The sequence below is a fragment of the Streptopelia decaocto genome, assembly GCF_964273445.1.
Source record: "Streptopelia decaocto genome assembly, chromosome: 6".
Lineage (NCBI taxonomy): Eukaryota > Metazoa > Chordata > Aves > Columbiformes > Columbidae > Streptopelia > Streptopelia decaocto.
In genome coordinates this window covers 32,307,523-32,333,181 of record NC_138660.1, presented here as the reverse complement: position 1 = coordinate 32,333,181, position 25,659 = coordinate 32,307,523, and the positions used below count along the sequence as shown (strand labels likewise).

General features: G+C 47.6%; 1 protein-coding gene across 1 annotated transcript in view; it reads right to left on the bottom strand.

Moving 5' to 3' along the window:
* SLX9 (SLX9 ribosome biogenesis factor) overlaps positions 1-25,659 on the bottom strand; it is a 51,565-nt gene that overhangs the window by 2,021 nt on the left and 23,885 nt on the right. The window contains exons 3-5 of the mRNA XM_082056018.1: positions 9,540-9,608; positions 5,604-5,757; positions 1,029-1,097 (exon numbers count right to left, since the gene is read on the bottom strand). Of these exons, the coding sequence (XP_081912144.1) occupies positions 1,029-1,097; positions 5,604-5,757; positions 9,540-9,608 (292 nt within the window). The remainder of the gene's footprint in view (positions 1-1,028; positions 1,098-5,603; positions 5,758-9,539; positions 9,609-25,659) is intronic.

Genomic DNA, 25,659 nt, shown 5'->3' with positions numbered 1-25,659 from the left:
TGCCAGATCACAGTGCCGAGCCCTAGCAGAGCTCTGCTGAGGGGAAACGAAGTTCTTGATGCCTGGTGGCAGCATAAAATATCCAACAGATTATACAGAGGAATATGGAGCTTTCAGACCCTTAACCAAGTCCAGGAATTATTCAAAAGCATTTAGTGCTTCGTTTTACAAGAAAAGGCTTGGCAGATGCCAACAGACATCTGTGCTTGTAAGGGATGCACAGCACATAAGTCAGCATCCCAGGTGGGTTCCAACAGAGCTGGTGTAGCTCCTGATGCTATGCAGAGCTCCAGGAGCTCCTCACCTACACAACCACAGGAGGCTTTCCTGAAGGGTATCTGCTAGAGCTACGTGGGCCTGTTCTCACAAGAGACTCAGCCACAGCTGGATGCTGCAGCTCCAACTCAGCAAGCTGAGCCAAGGGACACACCACCTGGTTGATAGCCACATTGTCCATGCTGCACAGAGGGACACGGGACAGACACAGTCACTTGGTACAGCCAGAAATGACAACTGTGCCCAGGAGGAACAAGATGACAGTTGCCGTGGGTTTGTCCTGAAACCCCACAGATCACACACAGGAGGCCCAAGCCACCACTTTCTTTTCAATGAGACAGGAAAAGGGAACTCTTAAAGTAGCAAGTGCAGTTCCCTGTGCTCTCTTCACTTAGACGTTATATGAGACAGAAGCAGCCTCAATCGATTTAGAATTGACCAAATCTGGCAGGGACAGAGACTGAGGGACACCCACAAACATCTTGCACTATGTAAAGAGGAAAATCAAAGCTGCCACCTCTTCTAGGGGCTTCAGGTGTGCAAGACTGAAACACAGGAACTGGTTGCCTAGAGAGGTTGCGTGATGTCCATCCTTGGAGATACTCAAAAGGCACATGGTCCTGGGCAACCAGCTCTAGGTGGTCCTATGTGAGCACGTGTGTTGGGCCAGCTGACTTCCAGATGTCCCTTGCAACCTCAACCAGTTTGTAACGCCCAGCAGCGACTGGACACTCTGAGAACTGAGTACTTACAAGAGCCGGTGTTTCTGAGCTTGTTTCATCAGACAGAAGTCTGCTGGATCTGCCTTTGCTTTTACATGGCTTTGGAGAGAAGAAACAAAATAAGTGAGTGTTACAGAGGAGCAGTAGCTTAGCAATTGCTGTGGAGATGGAAAGAGTCCAGAGATTCTGCATCTGCCTTCCCAGAAAGTGCAGGTAACTGTCCTGCATGGAAATTGTCCTGAAAGGCAATTATTTCCACAGCCAGACAGTAATGTAATTCCACCACATACAGACAACAGCTCAGGAGTCAGGACTAAATGGGCTAAATAAATGCACTAAATAAAAACCCGATCACTTAATTCTAGAACTGGTCATAAGCCATCCGTTCCCAGATCACTTTCTGCTTATCACTAACGTCCAGGTCAAACCGATACCGTTGCTCAAAGATCCCATCGAACTTCCCCTCACCACCAGGTACCCTTTACCTCTGCATGTCTCATGTTCCCTGCTAATGCTGTTGAACTCCAGCGTTGCCAGACATCATTTACAGAGACATGAGTTATAGACAGTGTCATGGTTACTCAGCAAGAAGAGGGAACCCGCCAGCCCTGCTTTGAGTCCTCTGGTGGGAGCACTGGCATATAAGGTGTCTTTTATATTTTAAGATAAAGAAGGGCAATATTCCTTTTTCCCTGTGAACACATATCCTTGCCAAAGGCTTGCCAGGTTAAGTCAGCTGCAAACAAATCAGCTAAAGACAAAGCACAACAACAGAGCTTCAGCTTTTGCTACCAAACATAGGTTTTTAGAACCCACGAAGCTGCATGAAGAGGAACCTGTGGGACCGCAGGATGGTGCACAACGTGCAGCCGAGGCACAGCAGCAAGCGCAGACCTGCACTCTCTGCACCCATTTCTTATTCCTGGGCAAAGTCCAAGGAGAGCAGAGGTGTAATCCCATCCTGCATGTGCTGGAAGCATGTGGTGCCCCACGCCAAGCAGCAGCAGAGATTTACCACAAAACCAAGTGCTGGACCCAAGCAAGGGACACGCAGGAAGGGCAGCGACTGCTTTTGGGACTTGAAGTGCACAAGGGGAGCTGCTGGTAGAACTGGACATTAGGGAAAGGAGACGAAACTTCCATTCTTCAGGACTACACAGATACAGAGAAACAAAACAGGAAAAGCAAGTGGGGGAGAGGGTCTGCCTCCCAGTTGGGGCAAGGCTCAAGGAGGAATCTTCCCTTACTGGTGGGTGCTGGGGGCCAGGGCCTCCCCCACCTGGTCTGCCCCAGAGCCCTTGAGCTTTCTCAAGGTTAGGAAACACGACAGTCCCTCGCCTTCTTTTTAAAACAGCAGGAGCTGGTATAATGTTGGCAGTTACAGTGACCTCCTCTTGCTTTTTCCCTCTCTGACCAGTTACCCTCCATCCTTTTATTCTGCATTTTTTCCTATTCTTCCTTTCCTCCTCCTCCCTTGGTCCATATTTCTTCACCCCACTCATTTCACCATCCCTCTCTACTCCATCAGCTCCTGCTCCTTTTCCCCATCTCTCCCCATCCTGGCCCATTTTACTTTTCCTCAAGGGGGATCCTGGTAGACCCAAGCTGCTGAGGGCTGCTCTCACCACTGTCCCAATCACATCCAATTTACCCTCAGCCCAGCACAGTGTTCCCCAGTATCAAAGCTCCCTGCCAGCCAAGACAAACCCAAATAACATGGGTTTATGTCAGCCAGCCTTTGCAGCACCGAGCTTGTGCAGGAAAGGGCAGCTGGGCAGATCAACGCCTGCACGCTGCTCCTGTACCCTTCAGCCCCTCTCGAGGCCACCCTGGCACCACCCACATTGTTAGACGGTCCTGAAAGCTCAGGAGGAACGGCAAGAACACACAAACAGCTACAGGGCTGGGTGCTTCTGAAGGCTTTTCAGTTCCACTCAAAAACTCTGCCCCACTAGTCCAGCAGTTCTGAAAGGCTGCTGCCTGAATCTCCCCCACCAAACCGCCAGCACACTGCCTGCTCACTTGGACTGTGTTAGTAGCCCCGTTTCATTACACTTCATTGCCTTCATTCATTATAAAACAGAATAAAAACCTCACTGTAATGCTCTCTTCCCCAGCAGGAGATCAAATTCCTGGAGAATCTAATCTTTTATTAATAAGGCTGACAAATCACCAGAGTATTACCCTTCATTTAGGTAATGATTCAAATCCTATAAAAGCCTCCTCTGATTATTTCAAACACTTATGCACATACATCCTCGTGCTGTCCAGGCAGCCAAAAGCCAGCAAGGGGAAGAAGAGCACGGTATCTCCTCCATCCCCGTACCAAGGGGTACCACACATCCTCCACCATGAAGTGTGCCACAGAAGAGAAGAGCAATTCCAGCAGCTGGAAGGACCCTTTTGCCCAGTGTTGTGCTGTGAAGCAGCCTGCAGCAGACAGCCAGAGAGGGGTAAGACCAAGGCAAGTGTACAGCTACATCCTCTCCGGTATTTGCAGCTCAGAGACCTTGTGCCAGCTGCAGTTTGTATACGTGCAGTAAACTTCCATGGAGCTGTCCTCACTGGATTTGTCAGGTCTCACCTGAACCCACAGGTTTCCCTGCAGCGAGGAGCTGTGCAGAGCACTGAGCCTCCTGCTTGCACTGAACCATCTACTCTCTAGCTGTGTTTGACGCCTTTTATTTCTCATACTGGAAAAGACGACAAAGTACTTCCTAACCACAACTGCGGCGATTAGAACTGACACACACCGGGACGCAGACCGGGATGCAGGCACAGACAGAGATCTTGTTCAGGAAGGAGTGCTGAGCCAAGCAGAGCAGAGCGCTGAGCCAGGCTGAGGCCTTTATTAGCCATTGACAGTTTACAGGATTTACAGATACGGGCCTGGACTAAGATGTTACATAAGATGTTTTTCCAATAATTGTTATTAAAAACACACCACACTGATGTTATGTTTGTTTCAGTTACATTCCCACTCATTCACAGACCAGGCACAAGAACGTTCACACATCATACATATGGGGGTGGTTTTCCAACCCGAGATACCGTTCTCATTGGCCTGGGCTATCACTTCTTACACTCATAAAAAACATACTTCTGTATAATCTGTCCAAGGCCCTTTAGCTGGAACTGCACATCCTGCTGTTCCCACGCACAACCGCTTGATCTTATAGACTATTACATTCCCAAGCCTCTTTGCGTGTATCTCACGTCCAGGCTGAGGACAGCCCAGTCACTTAGTCACTCCTTGCACAGAAGCTGTACCAGACCCATCACCATCATCCTTGTCAGCCGTCTCTGGGCCTTTTCCAGCTCTACTCTATCTTTTGAGCTGGTCCAGGATAGCAGCGACAGCATGTATTTTAGACTATACATCCACCCAGGAGAGCAATACCAAAGGAAGCGCCATAACTGTCCTCCTTCCCCTACATGTACTTTCCCATCTGGGTCAGAGTTTCCTTCTGGGGCACCCAGCAAATCACAAGAGGGTTCACGGTATCTCCATACTTGATCTGCAGCTAAAGAAGAGGGTGCTTTGCCAGACAGCCGCCTTCTTGGCCATTCTCTAATCTAAATGCTTTCTTATTATGGTCAAAACAAGGTTCCAGTTCCAACACCTTCTGAGCAACTGGAAAGGAGGGACAAGCGTTTGTGCAGCATGCAGAGCACTTTTATTCTGCACAGGGGGATGCAAAAGCAGCTGCAACACTGGATGGTCAGGCAGAGCACTACATTAAAAAGGAGAAAACATAAGGGCAACCAGAACCCACGGCTGGCTGGGAGGGTTGAGACGTGGGTGTCAGAGGATCAGAAATAGCCCTTCTCTTCCAGTACAATAAAGGGAATGAAAACACCATCTTTCTGCTCTTGTCTAAAGTCACATTACAAGCCAACAGGGCGAACAAAGAGTGTGGCCAGAGCGTAAAGCTCTGCTCAAAGGGCTTGAACTGCCCCAGGAGAATGGCTGGAGGTCTGCAAGGATAGAACAGCAGGCTGCAATGTGGCCAGAGGCTCATGCAGGAAGGGAGACAAAAATCCTCGCAGGCAGCACTGTGCTCTGGACCCTGGCTATCCAAATCCACTCCTGTTACACCAGAGCTGTGTAAATTTGGGCAAGCCATCATCCCAATCTTTGTCACTTGCAATTCAAGAATTTGCCCCCTTTGAAAGCTGCAGGTATAACCTGCTAGAACAAAATGGATTTATGTTACTGAGTCTAAATCCATCTGCTGACAGTGATGCTGAAGACAAGTTTCACCATAAAAAACACACCTCAGGTCCCGATTCTCATGTGAGGTCAGCAGCATCACGTGCCGGACGCTTGTGTGTCACTCCTGCAACTCCCAAGACATCTGGTTGCTCCCAGCCTGCCTCATGCCAACCCTCACCTGAGCAATACAGCTCCCCTCTTAGCTGTGGATTCAGAAGACGCATCTGAGCTTTTTTCTTGTGGCAAGTGAAGCACAGAAAGGAACAAGGCCCTGTTCTCCTGACCATTGGCACCAAGCCTGTGCTGCCTGTAGCTACAAGCTGAGCTGAAGGGCACGTCACCCTGCAGGAAGAAGGGAAATACACAGCCCATCCCTAAATGGCACGTACCTCTTGGGTGTCTTCCTGCCCCTGCTGCCTGTGGTCAGGTCACAGAGCTCAGGTAGGGCTTCCATCAACGGCTGCATGTCTCCCACCACAGGTGTTGCTTTCCGCTTGGCTTCAGCTTTTTGCTTCTGCTTGGCCAGCTTCACACTTTCTATTTCTGAATCAGAAACAAGACATCACTGGAGGAAGGGGAAGCATTTGCAAGGTATCCCTTGAGCTACGAAATTCATAGGCTGCTTCACTATCTACAGGAACAACAGGCTAGAAGTGATTTAAACCAATGAAGGACTGAAAATAATGCAGCTGGGTATTCCCTCTCTTGCTGTGTTTGCTTATAACTATATACATCGCTACTGAAACTTGCAATGGGAAGTGAAATCCCCAGACTGATTTTGCCTGAACTGTTTCCATCCTTTGCACCACACTGTGTGAGGCTGTTCATTGCTCACAGAAACATGTCACAGGAGTCCTGGAGTGGAAAAAACCATGCTGACCTTGCATGGAATCAGGAGAGAGAAACATGAGGGCAAGGGACAAACCAAATACAGTCAGCTCTATATGTGGCATTAAACAGTCACAGCCCCATCTCTGCTTTGCTGATGAGACAAAACAATGGTCTTCAAGCACAGGCAAAAAAGATGGACTTAATTTCAGTTCTTTACTTAGTTTGCAGCAAGTCAAGGTCTCACCTTCATGACTCATGGTGGAGCTCAAGCAGTCAGAGTCTGGATAAACCAGGCCCTTTGTACAGCCCTGCACCAAGTGGCAGACACAGCAGCAGCGGGCTGTTCCTTGAGACCACATTTACCAGCCTCCCTGCAGCAGCTCTGAGCAAGGCTGTGGGCACAGAAGGCTCTGCAAATGTTACAGCAGCCTCCCTTCCTGGCCATGGGAGATGGGTATGAAAGCTGCAGGCTTCTGCCTCAGTCCTTGAGGCAGAAATAGGTCCCACAGCTGCCCAAGCCTTACAGAGCCAGCAGCCTCCAGGGTGAGCCCCAGCAGAACATGTTCTCCTCCAGGACAGCCCACAAAAGCCCAGCACTGCTACCAGCCTCCAGCTGAGCTCCAAGATGCCCCAACCTGCCCCAGAAGTCCCTTGATGATGCCACCAGAGAGAGCTGGAGCTCAGTGGGATCCATGAGCTCCCTTTCCTTCTGCCAGGTGATCACCAAACCTGGAAATCTGCAGGGGAGGAGCAGCTTCTGCATATTGCCTTGGACAACGAGCGTATCACCAGGACGAGCCCCAGCGCTGAGTCAGGAGCTCCTGGTCTGGCCACGCCGGAGCGCAGTGCCAGCAGCCGCGGCGCCGAGACAGGGAGACCAGGAGGCCAGTGGCTCCCAGTGCAGCTCAGCCACAGCAGCAGGACTACATCAGCACCAGTATTTTTGGTGGTAATACAGAAGCAGCCAGTCCCATTTCCAGACCACAGGCACGACACCACCTGCAATTCTGGGTCTAATCCTGCCTCCCACATTCAAGAAAGCAGAACACAAATTCACCAGCCAGCTGCTGGCTCCTTTAATATCTGTGTCTTGGTCACTCCCCAACTCAGCTGTGTCCAAGACCAACGGTTTCTGATGAACTGCAATTTTGCTGTACATGGATGTTTGTGACAAATCTGGATTGTAAACGCTTCTCCTCACAGCAATCCCTGCCAAGAACACAGCTTTCTGTTCTACATCACTTCTTTTTTTGGTCTGGCTTTATGAAGCTGACTACTTCAGTGCTTTCGTAAACAGTATGTACTCAAAATTTTCAGACACCTGATTCTGCCCAAACATCCCAAATTCTTTTCCTATGAAGTCTTGTTCATCTGAGGAGCCATGCAATATATGTATTTTTAACTGCGCATACTTCTAATGTCTGAAGCATTGCATAGTTTTTTTCCCCTCTCTAGTCTCTCCTGAGATGATTTATTGGAATGGTAGAAATCTCCAAGTTTTGCATTTGCACTACTGGGCTGAACTTTAGTTCCCAGGGTCTTGGCATCCAATGTCATAAAAGCAGCCCTGGGACAAGAAAAACAACAAACTCTTGGGAAGATTTAGGAAAACAGAGATGCAATGGTAACAACCTCAGCCATCCAAGTTGGGTTCTCTTTTGGGGCTCAGGGGAGCAGGCAAAGACTGCAGAACCCACAAAGATTTGCCATCAGATAAAAATCAACGTGTTTCAGTTGACTAGAGCTCTTTTAAAGTCACAATGCCAGAATGCCAAGTTTCATTTAAAAATGTCCATCTCTGGAAATACCGCTCCATTTCACTCCATCAGCTAATAATAATATCAGTTCCTTTACTGATGTTTATATAGGCTCTTTCCAGCTCTTTCATTTTTCTCAATAACAAGCTGCATACCTGGTACTAACACTTGCTGACTTTTCCTATAGAAACCCCTGGGTACTCGCGACCCTTAGCAAAGCACTTGCCAAGGAATGCTGGTATTTGCCAGCTGGCCACAAGTTTAGTGGGGGAGTCAAGAGAGCCAGCAATTTAGGCACTTCTGTATCTGTAAAGCACCTCTAATACCTAGTATCTTCTAAGAAAGAGATAATTTGGCCCAAAGTTTTCTATCTTGGTGTTCTCTTCAAAGCAAAACCTCTGCATTTGTATTTCCTCAGTTTAGTAATTTCAGAGCCAGGAGAGGATGAAAGAGGCTATGGCAGGACCAAAATAACATATGTGGTCTCAAGAAAGGCTGATACTACAAAGGCGCATATATATATATCTCTATATATATATCTATATATCTGTAGGATGGCAGGATTAAGAGGGTGTAGGGATCCCGCTCCTGGGCTTTTCCAAAGTGAGTTTGGGAGCAGTGCTCTCAGCTAACTGCAGCAACATGCCCTTTGTTTCTTGCAGAAGATATGAGTCCCATGTACTATCTTTTGCTGTGGATTCTGTCACAAAACGCTGCTGAGGACATACCTTCCTCCACAGCATCTGGTACCAGCCCTGGGATGAGGGGAAGGCAAGCTCAGCTGTGTTTCTGCAGTCCCCTCCTTCAAAGGGTTTGCAGATGACAAAGGCACTTGGAACTTGTTTGTTGGTGATAGAGAAGAGGTTTCCTTCACACTCGCAGTGTTAAATTATCAGCTTTTTATGTGCGAGGAGCCAGAGACACCTTCACTGCGACTGGTGAAATCACAGGTTGATGGACTTGAGCTCAGGAGCAGAGAGCATATGGTGCGGCAGAAAGCCACATCCCTCAGCCCCAAATACCGTCTGCCAGCAACTCTGTTGGGCAGGAAGGTGCTAAGGGAAAAGCCTGTCCCAAGAACAGCTCCAGGTGGCAAGAAGAATCCTCTCTTACTGTGCTGAGATATTCAATGCAAAAACACAGACACTTCCCACAGGAAACAGAAGCATTTCTGCCACGGGCTGGTTTTGTTTAGCTCATATTTCACAGCCTCCAGAAAGGCCAGACTGTCTGGTAAGTGGGTTCACTGACCTGTGGCACGTGGGAAAGAGCAGTAACACAACCAGCAGCATCCAGAGCCCTCCCGTACGGAAGGAAGGGCAGGAGCGCCCGCTGCTTTCACCACGGAGCCTTGGGATGAGCTGGTGGCTGCGCAGGGCTCGGCTCCAGGCTGTCCGACCAGCCCCAGAGCTATACAGCTCATCATATCTGTACCACAGCTTTAAAAGACAGAGGGACACGCTAAGCCTACATGGGCACAGTGTCTCATCTGGATAAATACAGGTTTTATGTAGTCACTTACATTACATGAGGTAGGTTTGTGGCAATGACTCAACCTCTGTGCTAAACACTGAGAAACAATTCCTGGGACTTTTAGCCCATGTGCTGGGGAGCAGATGGGACGGTTTCTAAGAAGAATTCAGCCTCCTCTGGCACTGCCCAACACTCCCACCCACGTACAGAGACCCCACGCTCTGTGACGCCCACGGTACCGCCGTGTTTCGCAGGAGTACTTACTCTGCAACCACCTTTCTTTCCTCAGCTTCATTTTTTCTTTTTTGGAAAGAACAGTTTTCTCTTCTAGACCTAGAGAAAAAGAGAAACATTGAGATGGAGCCTGGCTCCCGCACACAGATTCAGTGCTGGACACTTCCCAAAGACAGCAGAGTCTGTAATATTTTGTTCAGCCCTTGATGGTTTTGAACTTGCTGGCAGGTTGGGCAGGCTGCAGGCAGACTGGGGGATACACCTCAACTTCTGGCCAAATAAATCAAAGCCGGCTTGCTCTCAGTTAAGAAATGGGCAAGTAGATCAGATCATCAGCACCATACGCCCTGATTTCTCAGGTCAGGTAGCTCTTTGAGAAAAGCTTTTTGAGAGACCCTGTGTCCTGCACTCCTGCATGAACCAGGCCTGGGATCCGGCATCTTCTTCTGAACACCAACCACAAGTGACAGGAGGACCTACAGCTTCCAGAACTGGGAGCAAAAAGCAAGTTTTAATCTGAAAATATGCAAGCTGATAAAGCTAAGAAAAACGGGCTGCAGACATGTGCGAGGGCAGGAGGGAGAATGGTGACCTGACATGGCTATTGGTGTCTGCCCACCCAAGTAACAGCCTCAATGCCCACCTATGGAAGGACTGAAAAGGGTCTGAAATACCCAGATCAATGGCGGCCCTACGGAGCAGCTGGTTACTAACAGCTTGTAAAAAAAGCTAGCGCCTACTATACACCAAATTCAGTATTTGGAAACCAGCTGTTGATCACTGATATCCAATACCAAGTAAAACAATGTCACAAATATTTTTACAGCAGATCCATTGCAGACGCTATAAAATTTTATCTTATCTCTGGTGTTTAAAACAACATTGACTTTAGTCAACTTTTCTCCTGAAATGTGCTGGGAATCCTGCTACTGGAATGCCAATGGAGGAACAAGCTCCCCAAAGACCATTCTTCTCGCCTTAGGTTATGCTTAAGCCTGGAAAAGAAAGAAAATACCCTTTTTCTCCTCAAAAGAAACAGGAGAACACAATTCAATGCAACTCTAAAAACAACTAACTGAGGACAACTTCTCTGAAGCTGCGAAGCTTTCAGGATGATTTAAACAAAAGCAGGATCATAATTTTGCAATTTCAATGCCTTAAGATGAGAACAAGCCTGCCGGGTCCAGGGGCACTTTTCCATAAAGCCAACAACCAACACCATGTTTTGAGTTTCTCAAGGACACAGAGGATGAAGTTGTAGTTTTAATGCCTCACGTCGCAGAAAAACACGTTACTGCAGTCAATGCACCCAAGAAGAGAGAAATAAAAGCATACTGAGAAGCTATCGCTTATTTACAAAGCTCAGGGATGACTAGAAGGGTTTGCATGTGTCTGATGCTGCTCCCCATTTTTCCATCTCGGGCATAAAACACCAATGCAGGTGCTGGGCCAGCAGGACAGCCCTTGTGGGACAGGCAATAATGCAGACAAACATCTAATCACATTAAAGGCAAATTTCCTCAATCCGTTTGCCGTGGTATCGAAACAGACGCTAAAACAACTAATTGCACGTTCCCATAACCAACTCCCAGCCATCCCCACCTCTGATCGCTCCACATTTCTGAGGTTTCAGGGGAAAAAAAAAAAAAAGGATGAATCACAAGAGGCCAAATCGCACCCCGCTGATCTCTGATCAGCAGCAGAATATTTAAGGAAACACGAAAGCTGTTTTCTTGGCAGGAGCCCCAGCTCGCTGCAGGCCGGGGAGGTCACCGCAGGGGTGCGGGGAGGGGAGCCCCATCCCTCCTCTGCCCACCACGAGTTTCTGCCCTTTTCGGCCACCATCTCCCCAAACACATCGATGTCACCCTCCCCACCCCTCTGGAGGTTGTTTTGCTGCTGGAAGGTGCCCAGTTGCATTTGGCAACTTCCAGTTGTGACGCCGAGTGCCAAAGCCGCTGGAAATCCACTGGAGAACAGTGGAGGCAGAATTTAGCCAGTTAATTAACGGCACAGACTGTCCCCAAGGTAATATTTTATTTTTATTTAGCTTGCAAGCACCTCTGAGATCAAAGCGAGACTGCAGCTCCAGTTTAATTATTTTTCTCTGAAATCAGAAAGGTTTGGGTCCCCCCTCCAGTCCATTCCACGTGTAATTTAACAACACTTGCCTTTGAAACCTCATGCACAGAAGAAAGGTGAGCAAAACCCACTCACATTAGCGGGGGGTAATTTACATACTGTAAACTTGACAATTATCCCTTTTAGCAAGGATGTGTTTTTTTCTTCCCTCTGATCTGCACAGTACAAAACATCTCAAATATAAACAGATCTTTAAAAATCCAAAAGCTTTTTGCCTCCTACATCAAGTATTTGATACCAGCCCTGGCAATTCTCAGGATCCTGCTTTCACAGCAGACAAGTAGGTCTTTTTTCAGTAAGGTTTTCTCCATTTCAAAAGAGCTGAGGTTTTTTGGTAAAGGATTCCTTAGGCTAAATATATATATATATATATACACACATATACTGCTTTTCATAAGGGACTCCTTAGACTAAAGATAGAAGCTGGACTGGTTAAAGCCATAAGACTACAAGCTTCCCTGAGCCCCAAAATCCCAGTTTTCAAGCTTGACTCCACAACCAAGGGGGTGAAAACACAGGCTTCACAAGTTCCAGGAAACCACATTACTTCAAGGACTCGGCCATGAGCAGAAATATCAGATACAAGCAGAAATATCAAATAAACCTGTGCAATGTTACATGAACAGAGGGTTCTGCACCCTCCATGCAATGCTGCTATGAAGCACCAAGTCCCCACTTTTAAGAAAGAGCACATAGTATTAAGTATTATTCCCAGAACTCCGATGATATGTAACAGTAAAGCTGTTGCTGCTTCAAACATAATATTTTGGCAAAACCGGGTAGGTATAAATTGAAGTTAAACAACAACAGATGTGTTAATTTTAGCCTCAGTTGTATAACAGCAGCAAAACTGAGCATATGCCTACAGCTGTGGGATGAGTTCACTGGAGAAATTCAAGGACTACATCCAAAAGCATAAAATTGGGTGTGGTTTGGGTTTGTTTGTTCCTTTCTTTTTTAAAATCACAAAGTGTCACTTGCAAATTGCCTGAGACCCTTTTCCACTGAAAGAGCCTGGGAAATGGTAAATCACAGCCTCCTGGGGCAAACACAATGGCGGTGTGACCTGACAGATGCCAGTGCAGAACTGCTGAAGGTATTCTCCTTCCTCTAAGATGAAAGCTGAAGGACAACACGGGCCAGGCAGAAAGTCAGCCAAGATGTCAGCAGAGATGCAGGTCCATGGGAGCATCTCCGTGTCCTCATCCCACCCAACCAGGTGACAACCATCTCCGCTTCTCCTCCAGAAAGCGCTCACGCAGTTGTGTCTGGGGAGCCTGGGACATGAGTGGGACTGAGGTGGTTTGGAGGTGGCGAGGACAAGCAGGGGGTTGATATCCAGGCTCTTTGCCCCCCTTGCTCTTGGAGGAGCCCCTGGAGACAGCTTGGTAGCCTATACATGGTGCACAGAGCCCATGGTGGTGGAGTGTTTTTACCCAGAACAAGCCCTGCCATCCTGAGCAGTGTTGGAAGAAAAGATGACAGCCCCTGCTGGGACACGACAAGTTTCACCATGGATACAGCATTTACTTTTTATGTTCCACAACAAGCTAGATTATTTTTGTTCATGCTTAATCTCTACACCAGCACGCAGGCTTTTGCCCCCGATGAGGAACGCATCCTCTTTAACGTGGGATCTGCATTCTGATCCTTCCAGATCCCCCGTTATTTAAAGCGGAGCCTACTTCGAAGCCCAGTTTCCCATCCAAGACCCGGAGGAGCTGTGTGACTCGTCCCCGTGCCAAGGTCATGCCTCCATCAGGCCTGGTAAACATCCCCAGGCTCTGACCAGCTACAGCAAGGGCACGAAACCTCCCTCTGCAGAAGAGCCAGGACTCATCTCTACTTAGCCGCATAAGCGCACAAGTGACATGCCATCTGAAGTGGGAGCAGATCCCCTCGGGAGGTGACCAAGAAGGCACAATCTGCACAGCAGTCTGAGAAAGGCAACTCCGGAGACAAAATCTGTCCTCCCAAGTGATGTCTTGAGCGCTGCAAGCATGCTCAGCCCCTGCCACAAGGTAAAATATCTCCTCCTCCTCCACCTGAGGCCTCTTCACAAGTCTCAGTCTTCCTACCTGCACCCTCTCAGCAGCCATGCCCAGCACAGACTGACACTGCAGGGGTCAGTCTCAGGCACACCGAGGATGCTCAAGGTGGCCCAATGTGTCACTGTCCTTAAAGCCACTCTTGCAGCTAGAAGGTTATTTTCATAAACAAGGCAGAAAGAGGTTCTAAGGGAACCTAGGTTTCTGAACCAGGCGTGCCATGAGGACTGCAAAATGCCTTGTCTGAGCCAGGAGCTTGACACTGCCAGTTCACAGCACAGAGAGATCGCAGAAACCACTGTAAGCCTCCCAATGGAGAAGTTACGGCTGCCAGAAGCAGCTCATCTCATCTGCCAGGTTGCGGGCTCCTCCTTGGGAAGAGTTCTCTTTTGCTCTTGGAAAAAGGTCAGCTTATTTCAGAAGTTATCCTCCCCATAAAACACATACAGGGAACAGACACGGTGGGGCCAGAGGGAGAAATACTCCAGCACGATCTCTGCAGCACGCAGCCTTCTTGGGGGAGAAACATCCACAGCAGCAGCACTGGGGGACAGCAGGACAGCCTTGTGGTCTCTGCTTTATTCTGTTGGTGAATTTCCATTAGTGCTTTTCCTCTGTTACCTCCATCCTGCTGTGAACACTCTGGAGGGGAGCAAATTAGGTCAGACCCATCACTAGTCCAGGACACTGAAATGATTTTTTTTTCACATACATTTTTCTGGTTTTGGAAATTTTCTCATAAAAAATTTAAAGAAACTGTGTATTTACTATCAGCATGTCCTGCTGAGTCACCGGGTAGGCGGTGAGACTGAAAGAGGGAGAACGAAACACAGGATACCAGCCAGACAGTGCCACTGTCTGATACCAGACAGGCCAGGCTGCTCCAACCCCTCCTGGCCAGGAAAGCTTTATGAGACCCAGCCAGGACCCACAGGAGACAAAGCAACTGCAGGAGTGTTTGCTGGCACTTACGGGAAGAGGACTTGCCTCCAGCAGGCCAAGTCAACCAAGTACTGAACTCATCTTTCAAAAAGCCTGGCTTTAAATAAACACAAGGGGATGAACAGTAACCATTTGACATCTACTAGATCTCTTGAAACTCTCCATGCAGAAAGTACCCTTTTAAAATATAGTTTTTCTTTAAACTAATTAATCCTCGTTACATCGCAGATGCACGGTTTTGCACCTTTGGCTGCCCTTTCCCTGGGAGTCTTGGATGCCTATAGGGAGCAGCAGCCAAACCAGCCTCTGTGCTCAGCAGACTTGGAGGTACCTTCCTACTGTTATTCCACTGAGCACTGACACAGCCAATGAAACAGCTCCTCACCTCTTTCTCAAATGCTTCCCTAGTCAGAGAAAAACACCATTTGGTAAAAGGTGCAGCTGCTGAGGATGTTATTGCACCAGCACAGGAGCTCCACATCATTTGCAAGAAAAAGCATCCCCAGTTGTGGCTCCTCACGAACCAGGCAGGTCAGATTGCTGCCCGGATTCAACACGTCTTTGCCAGAAAAGATGTGCTGCTTTACTTGTTTACTTATTTCCCTTCATGTCTCTTCCACACCCAGAGAAACAAAAACACAGTTCTCCATACTCCCTGAGCTTGTGATACTTCAAAAACCACAGAACAAATGCAGAAAGGCTCACTCATAGACAGGTGCCCTGGAAAACGTTGGCCACATCAGGAACTTTGCAAGACCAGCTGTGATTTTGTTAAAGAAAAAGGGTTTTCCAGCTTTGGGAGAATGAGTTTGCCTTCAAGAAAATACATTTCAATCCCGCCCTGCCCCTTTTCACGTCCACAGAAAAAAGGTGATGCACATGCAACAAGTGTATGTACACGTCTTCCAACAAAAAAGCAAGAAGTCCTGCAAAAGTATCCCCAGGTTCTTATGTGACTCTTCTTTGCTTCCTCTGGCATGTATTTGCTTTTTGTGCAGCCACATAAGCAGCTCTCAGCACATGCTGCTGCAGCTTCTAGCCTTGCAAGAGGTTACCCAGTCCGGAGAGAAGCAAGGGGCTAGGTCATCAGTGCATGTTTGACATGCTCCTAGCAGCTCAGTTCATGAGATTTCCTTCAGGTTTCATGACAAGCATTCTTGCCATTCCTGCACACTCTTCTCTGACTACAGCAAATTACATGGGGAGCAGCCGTGGAAGATGAGAATTTGCCGTGTCTGCATGGGAGGCAGAATGAATGGCAAAGCCTTCTTGCAATCCAGACAATCCAAGCAGTCCGCAGCACGGCCGTGCTTTTCCACAGTCAGACAAGAAACCTGACCATCTCCAACCTCCTTCTTTGCTACCACTAGCAGAGAAACCCCACCAGCCGGCTTCTGAAGGTGACTTCATGGCCCTGGCCACCTCAAATAGGAGAATCAGCCATGCTTTCATTGCCTGCAAGAAGCCTAAGAGTCAAGTCTCCAAGAAGTGAGAGATGATGGAGCTGAGGCCAAATGCTGCTCCAGGCAGAGCCAGGGGAGCCCGTATCTGCAGTGCCACCATTTATTTCCCTCCCTCACCTAAGGGATCAAGATATTCCTTAAGAAACATGAGCAAGGGCATCTCTGCCAGCCCTCAGGTCAGAAAGCTGGTGAGCCTGTACACTGGCAGTAAGCATTACCATACAGGTAAAGCAGCTTCCTCTGTTGTAATTCAGCTCCAAGGGTGCTCTGCAAAGCCCTCCCGACCTGACTCTTTGGGGGAAGGCTCCCCCAGGAGCATGGGCAGCCTCACTTCCCAAAGGCATCAGCCTTCCCAAAGCAGCAGCATGCAGTCCTGGCAAAAGTTTTGCAAACAAGCGGCACGTAACCCCCTCCTTGGGAGTAGCCCCCCCTGTACCTGCTTCTCTGCTCCTGCTGGGAACGAGCCCCAGCCCAACAGGGTTTGCAGTGTCTCTGTTGCACTGCCAACTCCTTCCCTTGTCCGTGGAAGCCTAGCAAGCCGCTCTTCCTTCTCCCTCCTTCATCCAGCACTCACACTGTTTCTGGGAAATAGCACATAAGTTTGGGGTAGCCCAGGTACTCACAGCCCGGGTCAGCCATGGTCCAGGCTAGGACTGAAAGCAGCCTCATTACCACCCTCTTCTCATGCCGGCCACAGACACTTCTGACCTATTTCTTCCTCAAGTTTTGAACACTTCAACATTCCTTCCAATGCAACAGCAAAATCAAATTCTCCTCCCTTCAGCAAGAGAGCTGGCACTTGCTCTCTGCAGAGATGGTTTCCAAAAAAACTCCCTAGAGATCTGAGAGTTCAGGCCCTCAGCCCTCACTAGCATGCAGTCCCAAATGCCATGCTTAAAGTCAAAGAATCCCAAAATTAAAGAGTCACATCACTCTCCAGACTGTGTGTTGGAGGCATGTTCCTTGTGCAAGCATGACTGACACTTGTAGTCATATCTTCAACATGAAAAGACTACAGAGACAAGGCGGTCAGCAATAGGAAGAAGTAGAGAGGAAAGCCCTGAGCATTATATCGCACATAAAAAGGCTCTGGAAAATATAAGAGAGGCTGTGTTCCCATTTATAAGCACTGACCTTTGGGAAAGGCTTACGGCAAGGGCAGACCGCGCACTGCCACAAGGTACTTGGAACCTCTCCATCGAGCTGGATGTGGAGTCAGAGCACTGTTAACAAAGATCCCTGCGCAGTTACTGAGACCGTCAAAGGTGATTAACGGACTGGAGCATCTTTCACTTAGAGAGAGGCTGAGAAAGATGGAAAAGAGGTGGTTCAGGGGAAATCCTGTTCATGTGCACAAACACCTAATGGGAAGGAAGAAGAAGAGGGATCCAGAATATTCCCAGTGGTGCCTAGTGACGAGAGGCAATGGGCACACATTAAAACACCTGGTTTTGGTATAATTTTTATGGGTTTTTTAGTTGCTGTGGGTTTTTTTTTAACTGTAAAGGTAGTCAAACCCTGGAACAGGTTGCCTAAAGAGGTTATGGAGTCTCCAGGTCTCCATCCATGGAGATATTCAAAGCCTGACAGGACACAGTCCTGGACAACCCTGCTTGAGCAGGGGTTGAATTAGATCATCTTGAGAGGTTCCTTCCAACCATGACAATTTTGTGATTATGTGCAACATCCCAAACAAAAAAAATTAGATACTTTTCGTAGATGCACTTACTCTCAACACCCCCATAGGGGTGGCTATCCTTTGGGAGAGATACTTGCCATCAAAACAAAACACTTGCCTGGCATGGCATGGGAAAGCGCCACAGATTTTCCATCCCTACCCTTGCCTGCTGCTGATTTCAAAACAGATCAGTGCCACCAGCAAAGCACGGCGGCTTAGCGCAGATCAGCGCTTGACTCCAGCCCTAACACACGCAGGGTTTTGCTCTCTAGTTAGTTTACCATATGGCAGGAGCACTAAAGCACAAAGAGCTGAGCTTCCCAGCTGTCCCAACGGAACACAATGCACCTGGCCAGCACGACGTGGGCAGATCCAGTCCCCTTCGAGCCCATCCTCCGTTTACATGCAGCGCGGAAAGCGCACAGATCCGTGGCTCCCTTCTCATAAAAGACCTGCTCTTGCAAAAACAGCATTTGAAAAGTCACCTTGGCAACAGACTTCCTTCCAGCAGGCATCTGTAATGACTCACAGGTTTGCCATCGCAACCTGCACACAAGGTGCCGGGGCACAGGGAGGTGTAGTTCTGATCTGCCTTTACCTCCTGCAGCAAGTGTTTTTAAGGGTCATACAAAACCATGGGTCCTAACAAGCCGGAGCAGTGAAGTAGAATCCAGGGAGCCCACAGCACAATCTGGGCAGTTGGCAAGTCCCTCACCCACAGCAGATACAAAAAATTGTATTTTAACAACAAAGATACATGCACAAGAGAGATCTGTGTGGATACTGCAGTTTCAATAGGGACTAATGGGAGGAACAGAATACAATTGCTATAAAAGCTTAAACAGCAACAAATATCTGGAATGAGATTTATTCTGAGACCAAAAGTAAGTCATGGTTACCAATGGGTAAATTCTCTCCTTAGGGCTTACTAAGGGAGACAGAATACTGAAACGTCCCTATACTTCTTGACAACGCCTTGCAGGTTTGTATTTTAAAGAGATTTTCCCCAAAATACTCCTTCTATTCCTGCGAATAAGATTACCTTTGACTACAATGTCCTTTAAAAAAATCAGCAGTTCAGTACCTTCTGCATTATTACATAGTGAAAGATCTATTAATAGATCTGAAGTTGTTACACTATTTGATTTTACCCAGTACTTGTAATTTATGCAAAATGCAAGAAAGCATTAATTTGCCTTGATTTCCTTGTCTTTTAACTGTATACTAGCTAGTAGACAATGAAATGGGCATTCTCTGGGGCAGTTTGCCATTTCCAGCCACTGGTTCCTATAAACCCTCCTGTATTTGTTTTGGTACCTGTCATTTCTTTTACAAGTGTATTCTTACCTACCACTTCATATATGCTCTTTCAGCTCCTTCGAGGAGCCAGGTCAGCTCAGTTGTACTTGTTATTACATTCTCAATGCAAGGATTTAGTGGTGATCGTACTAACTGGTCTTCAATAATAGTGATTGTACTGTTCAGCAGTTTTATAGAGCTGAAGCCACTTGACACCTCAGACAATTTGGTAGCTTCTGCAAGTGATGCACAAGAGACATTTAGACATAACCGATGTTCACTCGTACTTATGAACACACTTTTATGTTCACCACAGCTGTGTTTTAACCACAGCTATTTTTCCCCAAAATACGCAGCAGAGAACCTCATTTTATCCTGCAATTCCCCCAATGCGCAAGCAGTGGCCTGATGGGGTGCTGGGGGAAGGAGAGAGGGCAGACAGCGGCAGGGAAGAGAGCGAAAAACAAGCATTTAAAGATGCCCAGAGGAACTGCAAAAGCGGAGACTTGCGAGGCAGACAGGCAAATATGTCACTGTCATTGTCGCTGCAGCACTGGCAGCAGACCAGCCGCACATAGAAGGATGTGCAAGACAATACCTAGAACGAGTTTTGGAGCTGCTTTCTGTTCCTCAGGGATTACAGCAGACACTACGCTGTGTTACGTGCAGAGCCCCACCTTCCCGCCCCCCTCTCCAGATAATATATTTCGTGGATTCGTTGGTTTGTTGTTAGAAGCACTGAGTTCTCCTCATTCCCTCGCTCCAGGTTGAGCATCTAAAGCTATTTCCCCTCCCTCCACTGGGATAAACAGGACATGAGAGAGATGCGGGAAAACAGTATCATCTGAAATTATTTCTTTCAACAGAAATGGGGAGGGATGGGCCACCGGATCACGGTCACCATGCGACTCTGCAAAACAAGCAGGAAAAAACCGAACAGGAGTCTCTGCCTTAGCCAGCTGACACTGCAGGGATGCAGCCAGAGGGAAAGCTATACCTGGACCTCTCCTCGGGTGCAGACAGAGGAAAAGAGGCAGGAATCCCAGCGCTCACCCCTTCTGCTACTACTGAGCAAAGGTATGCAGTACCTGACAGCAAGATCTGAGGAAAGAACAGTCACACAGCTAAACGTTATTAAGAATCTAAGACAAGGCTGCGCCTTCAACCCTCCCTTTGCATCTATTTCAATGCAAATACTTATGAAGGTGCAGAAAGATGTTGTCTCTCCGGTAACACGCAGCTTAAGATCCTCAGACAAGGATCCTCACACCTCGCCGTGACTTTTGCTACCATGCTAAGTGGCAAACACGTCCTCTGTTCCAGGAGAGCCTGCAGATTCCAAATTCAAACTGCTTCAGAATCGAAGGAAACCTTAACAGAGATTACAAAACTATCTCCATCAAAATCATTTTGTTTTAATGCTTTTTTACTTTGTTTTGCAAAAACACAAGGTACTTCCAAATTTTTTCCCAGTTTTCTTTGGTTAGTCCTCACAACCAACTCAGGGATACAAACAGATTTCTAGGCAGGTTTTCATTAGAAAATGCAAATTAGGAACCACTCGACTAATTAGAAACAGCCGCAAACTGTCCCACAGTAACCAGCCATCCTGCAGGACCACTCCTTAAAACATGGAGGTTGTTATATCCACACTACTAGGGTAAAAACATTCTTACAAACTTGTGTGCTTCATAAAGAGTGCTGGATGTAACTAGAAAACACATAAAAATACAGAGATACCTTTATGCAGTCAAACCTTACTCTGACATTGCCTGAGTCAGCAACAACATTTCTCCAAAAGGGGAAAATTACACAGCAAACAATTCTATAAATGGTATTTCTATTAACAGAGCCTCTCACCCTTGTCCAAGCAGCATACAAGCTTGGTATTAATTTATGGCTAATGCCCTCCTAGCATTCAAGTCCCATAAGTTAAGTCAGCTCCAGCCCCTCCATACAGAGCAGGATATACCACAAGTAGCAGGATCTTCAACTCTACAGTCCATCCACTCTACTTTAGGACTATTTTGAGTATATGAAAATACTACTTCCAGGTGTGTTCACATCCTCTAGTTTGGCTGAGACTAGGTACTCAGTATCCAAATCGAGATAAGTAACAAGTGGTGTCCCTCAGGGGTCCCTATTGGGACTAGTACTGTTCAACACCTTTATTAATACATAGACAGTGGGATCAAGTGCCCCCTCGGCATGTTTGTAGATGACAGGCTGGAGGAGTGGGCCCACGAGAACTTCATGAAGTCCAACAAGGCCAAGTGCAAGGTCCCACTACACTGCAACGGTGCTAATTTGAAAAGCCATGTAATAGGCTAGCCCAGTACTTAAACCCCCAAACATCTTAAAACCTGCATAATAAAATGGGGTTTAGCTCCTCACAGACACTGCAATAACTAAGCAGAAGGGACACAAAAGAGAGAGCTCTGTGTCTCCCACCACATTCACTGAGGTCGGGCTATGGGGCATTTTTATGCTGGTTGTAGCACTGGGGGAGCCAGTAGGGACAGTGTTTTAGGTTAAGCACACAGCTCATATTAAAGGCTGCCTCTGACCAGAGGTTTTCAAAGATTTCTGATGGGCAGAAGCCAATGTGAACTGGTGGCAAGACTTCTCACAGGAGGAAAAACATTTTTCCCCCCCATCTGTTATTCTTAAGCCATGTATCCACACTGGCTCTCTGTGGGTTCCCTGCTTGTCTAAGGGAGCCAGAGGAGTCGGAGCAGTGGAGACCACCAGGGAGCAAATGTGACAAGCTGTATTTATTTGCACTCTCTATGATGTGGAGACCTGGCAGAGGAAGGCATCTACCAGCAAGCAGCTACTCAGCTCCTGAATCAGGCCACTAACAGATACTCACTCTGTCTGAGTAAGGGATGTGCTGGCATTTTCCTGGAAGCCCCCAGAAGGAGAGATGTTAACTGGAAATACTCCAGCCTGGCTTCCAACAGACGAGAGGATTTAGCCGTAACCACTGAGGTGGCGTAGGGCTTCTCCTGGAAATTTATGACCAGTAGAGAATAACAAGCAGGAACAGCTAAGAAGCAACAGTACCAGCAAAACAGCAATACCTGGACCACCACTGGCCAAGGGACTCACGACTGTTAAAATGCAAAAACAAAAGCAAACACAGCACCCCACTCCAAGGTCTCTCCATGCCCTTCTTCTCAATACACACACACAACGCTACTTAAACTCGTAGTTAACAAACATTATGGAATGACATACTGTTACACATAATTAATATATATTAACTAATTCGACTGCTGAGTGCACTGTGATCAATACTGAATTATATTTCCAGGCAATACAATAATGTCAGCCAGAAATGGAAATGCAGATACATAACTTCAGGGTAAAAACAAAACCATCACAAGAACAGCAATAAGTGGGACTTGTACAGGCAACTTGTACAGGCAGCACACACAGAGTGAAGAGAACAGATGACATCACAAATGTCTTCTCGGTGAAGGAGGAAGAAGAACTGAGCCATGAAGGTCGAGAGATGAATGTCAAAACTAGCTGGGAGAAATTAGACCAAAACTGCGGAAGATCCACACAAGTGTTCTTCCCACTGAACAGTTTCCCTGACTTTCCTGGGGAGATTTTCTAAATTGGCATCTGAAGTGTGGATTGTCTTCCAGTTGCGCAGAACTCTGAGCCCATGAGCAAATTTAGCCCCGAGAAAAAGGATTTGCTGGATGGCCTGAACTGAACACATTCCTCAGGCTCGGTCTGCCTTTAAGTTCAAGCACAGCAGCAGAGCTATGACAAGGAAGCTGAAATGTCACTTCTCTGCTTTCCCGCCCCAAAAGAGTTTCCATTAAGCAGAAATAGCGCTTCAGCACCTATAATCAAGCTGGGATTCAACCGAAATACATATTCCAGAAAAACATGTCAGGCAATAGGCAAAAAGTCTGAAGTGTTGCCAGCCACACCTAAGGTATGCAGTCCTCAGCCTCTGCTACACGATGCATCAGAGAAGGAGCCTTGGCTTAATTTAATAAGCTCTCTGTTCAGTAAATCTGCTTTCTTGGCACACTAACAGCCTCTTCCACTACATGCCCGTACAGGCAATGTTTCCAGCACACCACTCCACGGTCTCTGCATGCCAACACTTCACCTCCTGTTCAAGGGATTGCCCTGTCCACAACAAATATTCATCGCCACAATGAGAGCACTCACTTCTGCACAAGGGCTTTGCATTCAGGTTAAAAACCAGAATAACATCCTTCTAATACAAGTACAGGAGAGCTAATTTATGTCTCCAGCATGGCTTCCCAGCTGGGTCAAAGAATAGGGGGCTGCCTGTGCGGACACACTCCCAGAGCCTGCTGTGATGCTGGCAGGATGCTCAGGGGTGGTTTGGGAGCAGGGAGGAGGTCTGGAAGGTGCTGACCTGCTCCAGGGAATACTGAATGCAACACTGGATTGCTCATCTCTAATGGAACTAGTGGAAAAAAAAAATAAAAATCAATTGCAATCGACTTCTCTGTTAATGACACAGAGACAGGGCTGTTTCCTCTGGAAAGATCGACATGCAATGCGCAGCAGTATCAATACCAGCAGCATTATCAACACATGACATTTGGAAACTTGGCACGGAGACAACAGCAGGCAGACTCCAGGAGAGAGCAGCTCAGGGTGGTGGCAAACAAGAGCTCAGCTTAGCTCAGCCAAGAGCTTATTGCTGCAACAGCAGCAGCGTTCTGCCATGCCTGCCCCAGCCCTGCTGTGCACCTCCAGCAGAACACCTAACTCACTTCCACCCAGGTTAGTCTCTGCTAGTTTAGAGAGCTGAACCAAATAAAGTCAGCATCAGAATGGGAAAACACATGGTGAGGAGCAGGGGGAGGAAGAAGCAGGCCTCATCTTCAGCAAGTTGTTTGAGACAGCTGGACTGATCTTTCAGACTTCAGCCTCAAGGTCTGTAGTGCCCATAATATATTTTAACTGCTGTCTAAAATAGATCAGCAGCAACATATCTCTAGGCCAGCTGCTGTCTTTATTCCAGCCTGCCATGAATGAGCAGACGAGCACTCTCACAAAGCAAGGGCAGCGGGAATGTCCGCAGGACCCCTCAGGGCTGGAGGAACGGGGGGCTCACAGGATTCAGCACTGACAGCATCTACAGCCTTTTACTTCTACAGCTCAGTAGTTTGTTTTTTGTAATAATTACTAGGCACTGGAAGTTTTAAGTGCTCAGTTAAGCAATTTGAGGAAAGTACTGCTGTATTCCCCAGCTTTTCCCTGCTGGTTGCTGTCAAAAGATGGGATTGCCCAACCTGTCTGTTCTTTTGTTCTGACCCAGTACACCCGTTCTTTTGCCAGACCACATGGGAAGGTGGGGAAGATCTTGTCACAGTAAGAGGTTCAGCAGTGACAGCACTGACCAAGCCATGAGAAACAAGAGAAACATGAACATCAGTGCTTCATGCCTCCGGTCTGAAGATCTAAGTTGGTGATTTTAGCGGGCATAACGTTGGAAATAAGGTACAATCTCAGAGTTTGATTAGAGGTGACTTTTTGGTTTAAGGTTTCCATCCAAAGTCCTGTTGACACTTTGCGACAGAAGCAGCAGCAAAGCCGAGTTGGACCCTGAAACATCCTGATTTCAAGGTTCTTCTAGATTTGTTCAAACCAAGCAATAAAAATGCATAGCGGTGCTGCTCCAAAGGGCCATGCAGGCACAGCTCCCCCACCCACAGCAACCACAGAAATGCAGATGTCTCACCATCAGACAAGGAGGAGAAGAAACAGCCTCCTGATCAAACACCCCAGCACCAATTCCCACCCTGATAGCAGCCTGGAAGTACAAAACAGAAGCTGCTTTAGAAACAGCTCAGGGGTCAAGATCAAATCAGCAGGTTTTGACCTGCTTTTACACCAGCTCATCAACAGCCTGAAAAATCTTCCTTCCTCCTCAATTTCACCTTTTCCTTTAATGTTTCTAGCTACAGATTTCTCAGCTGGGTGCCTCTTCCCAAGGACCTAATTAGAAGAACAGTCAAAAGGCAGCTGCTACACCTCCACTGGGAAATGAGACAACGTGCAGCATGGGAGGAGGAAGGTGACCAGAGGCAGGACACAGTATGACAATATCATGCTGGGACATTAGCCAAACACATCCTTTGCTGGGACAAAGGGACAGGAAGAAAGTTCAAGCCTAAGGAACCGCCAGTGCCTGATCCTGGGTGAGACTAAACAAATAGGAAGGAAAAAAAAGGCCTGCCCCACCTTATTTTCTCTCAGGTAGCGCATGAGTAATTGGTGATGAGTTTTGCCTTTCAATGCCACCCTAGTTAATCCAACCAGTCCCTGCCCTTTCCAACTGATCGCTGCCTCTGTCTCCCACTCAGCCACCAAACAGCTGCTTCCCAGCCGCTGGGGCTCAGGTTACCCTTTTCCAGGCCAGCAGCGTCAGCATTTCTATCACCTGCTATATTCTTGCCCTGTTTGCTTGTTTAACCATGACCTCTGCTCTCCTCCCCAGTGCTACAATAGCTGACATTTCCAGTCTCGGCCTTAAACCTTTTCCAGACAAAACCTGCAGACCCTATCTTGAA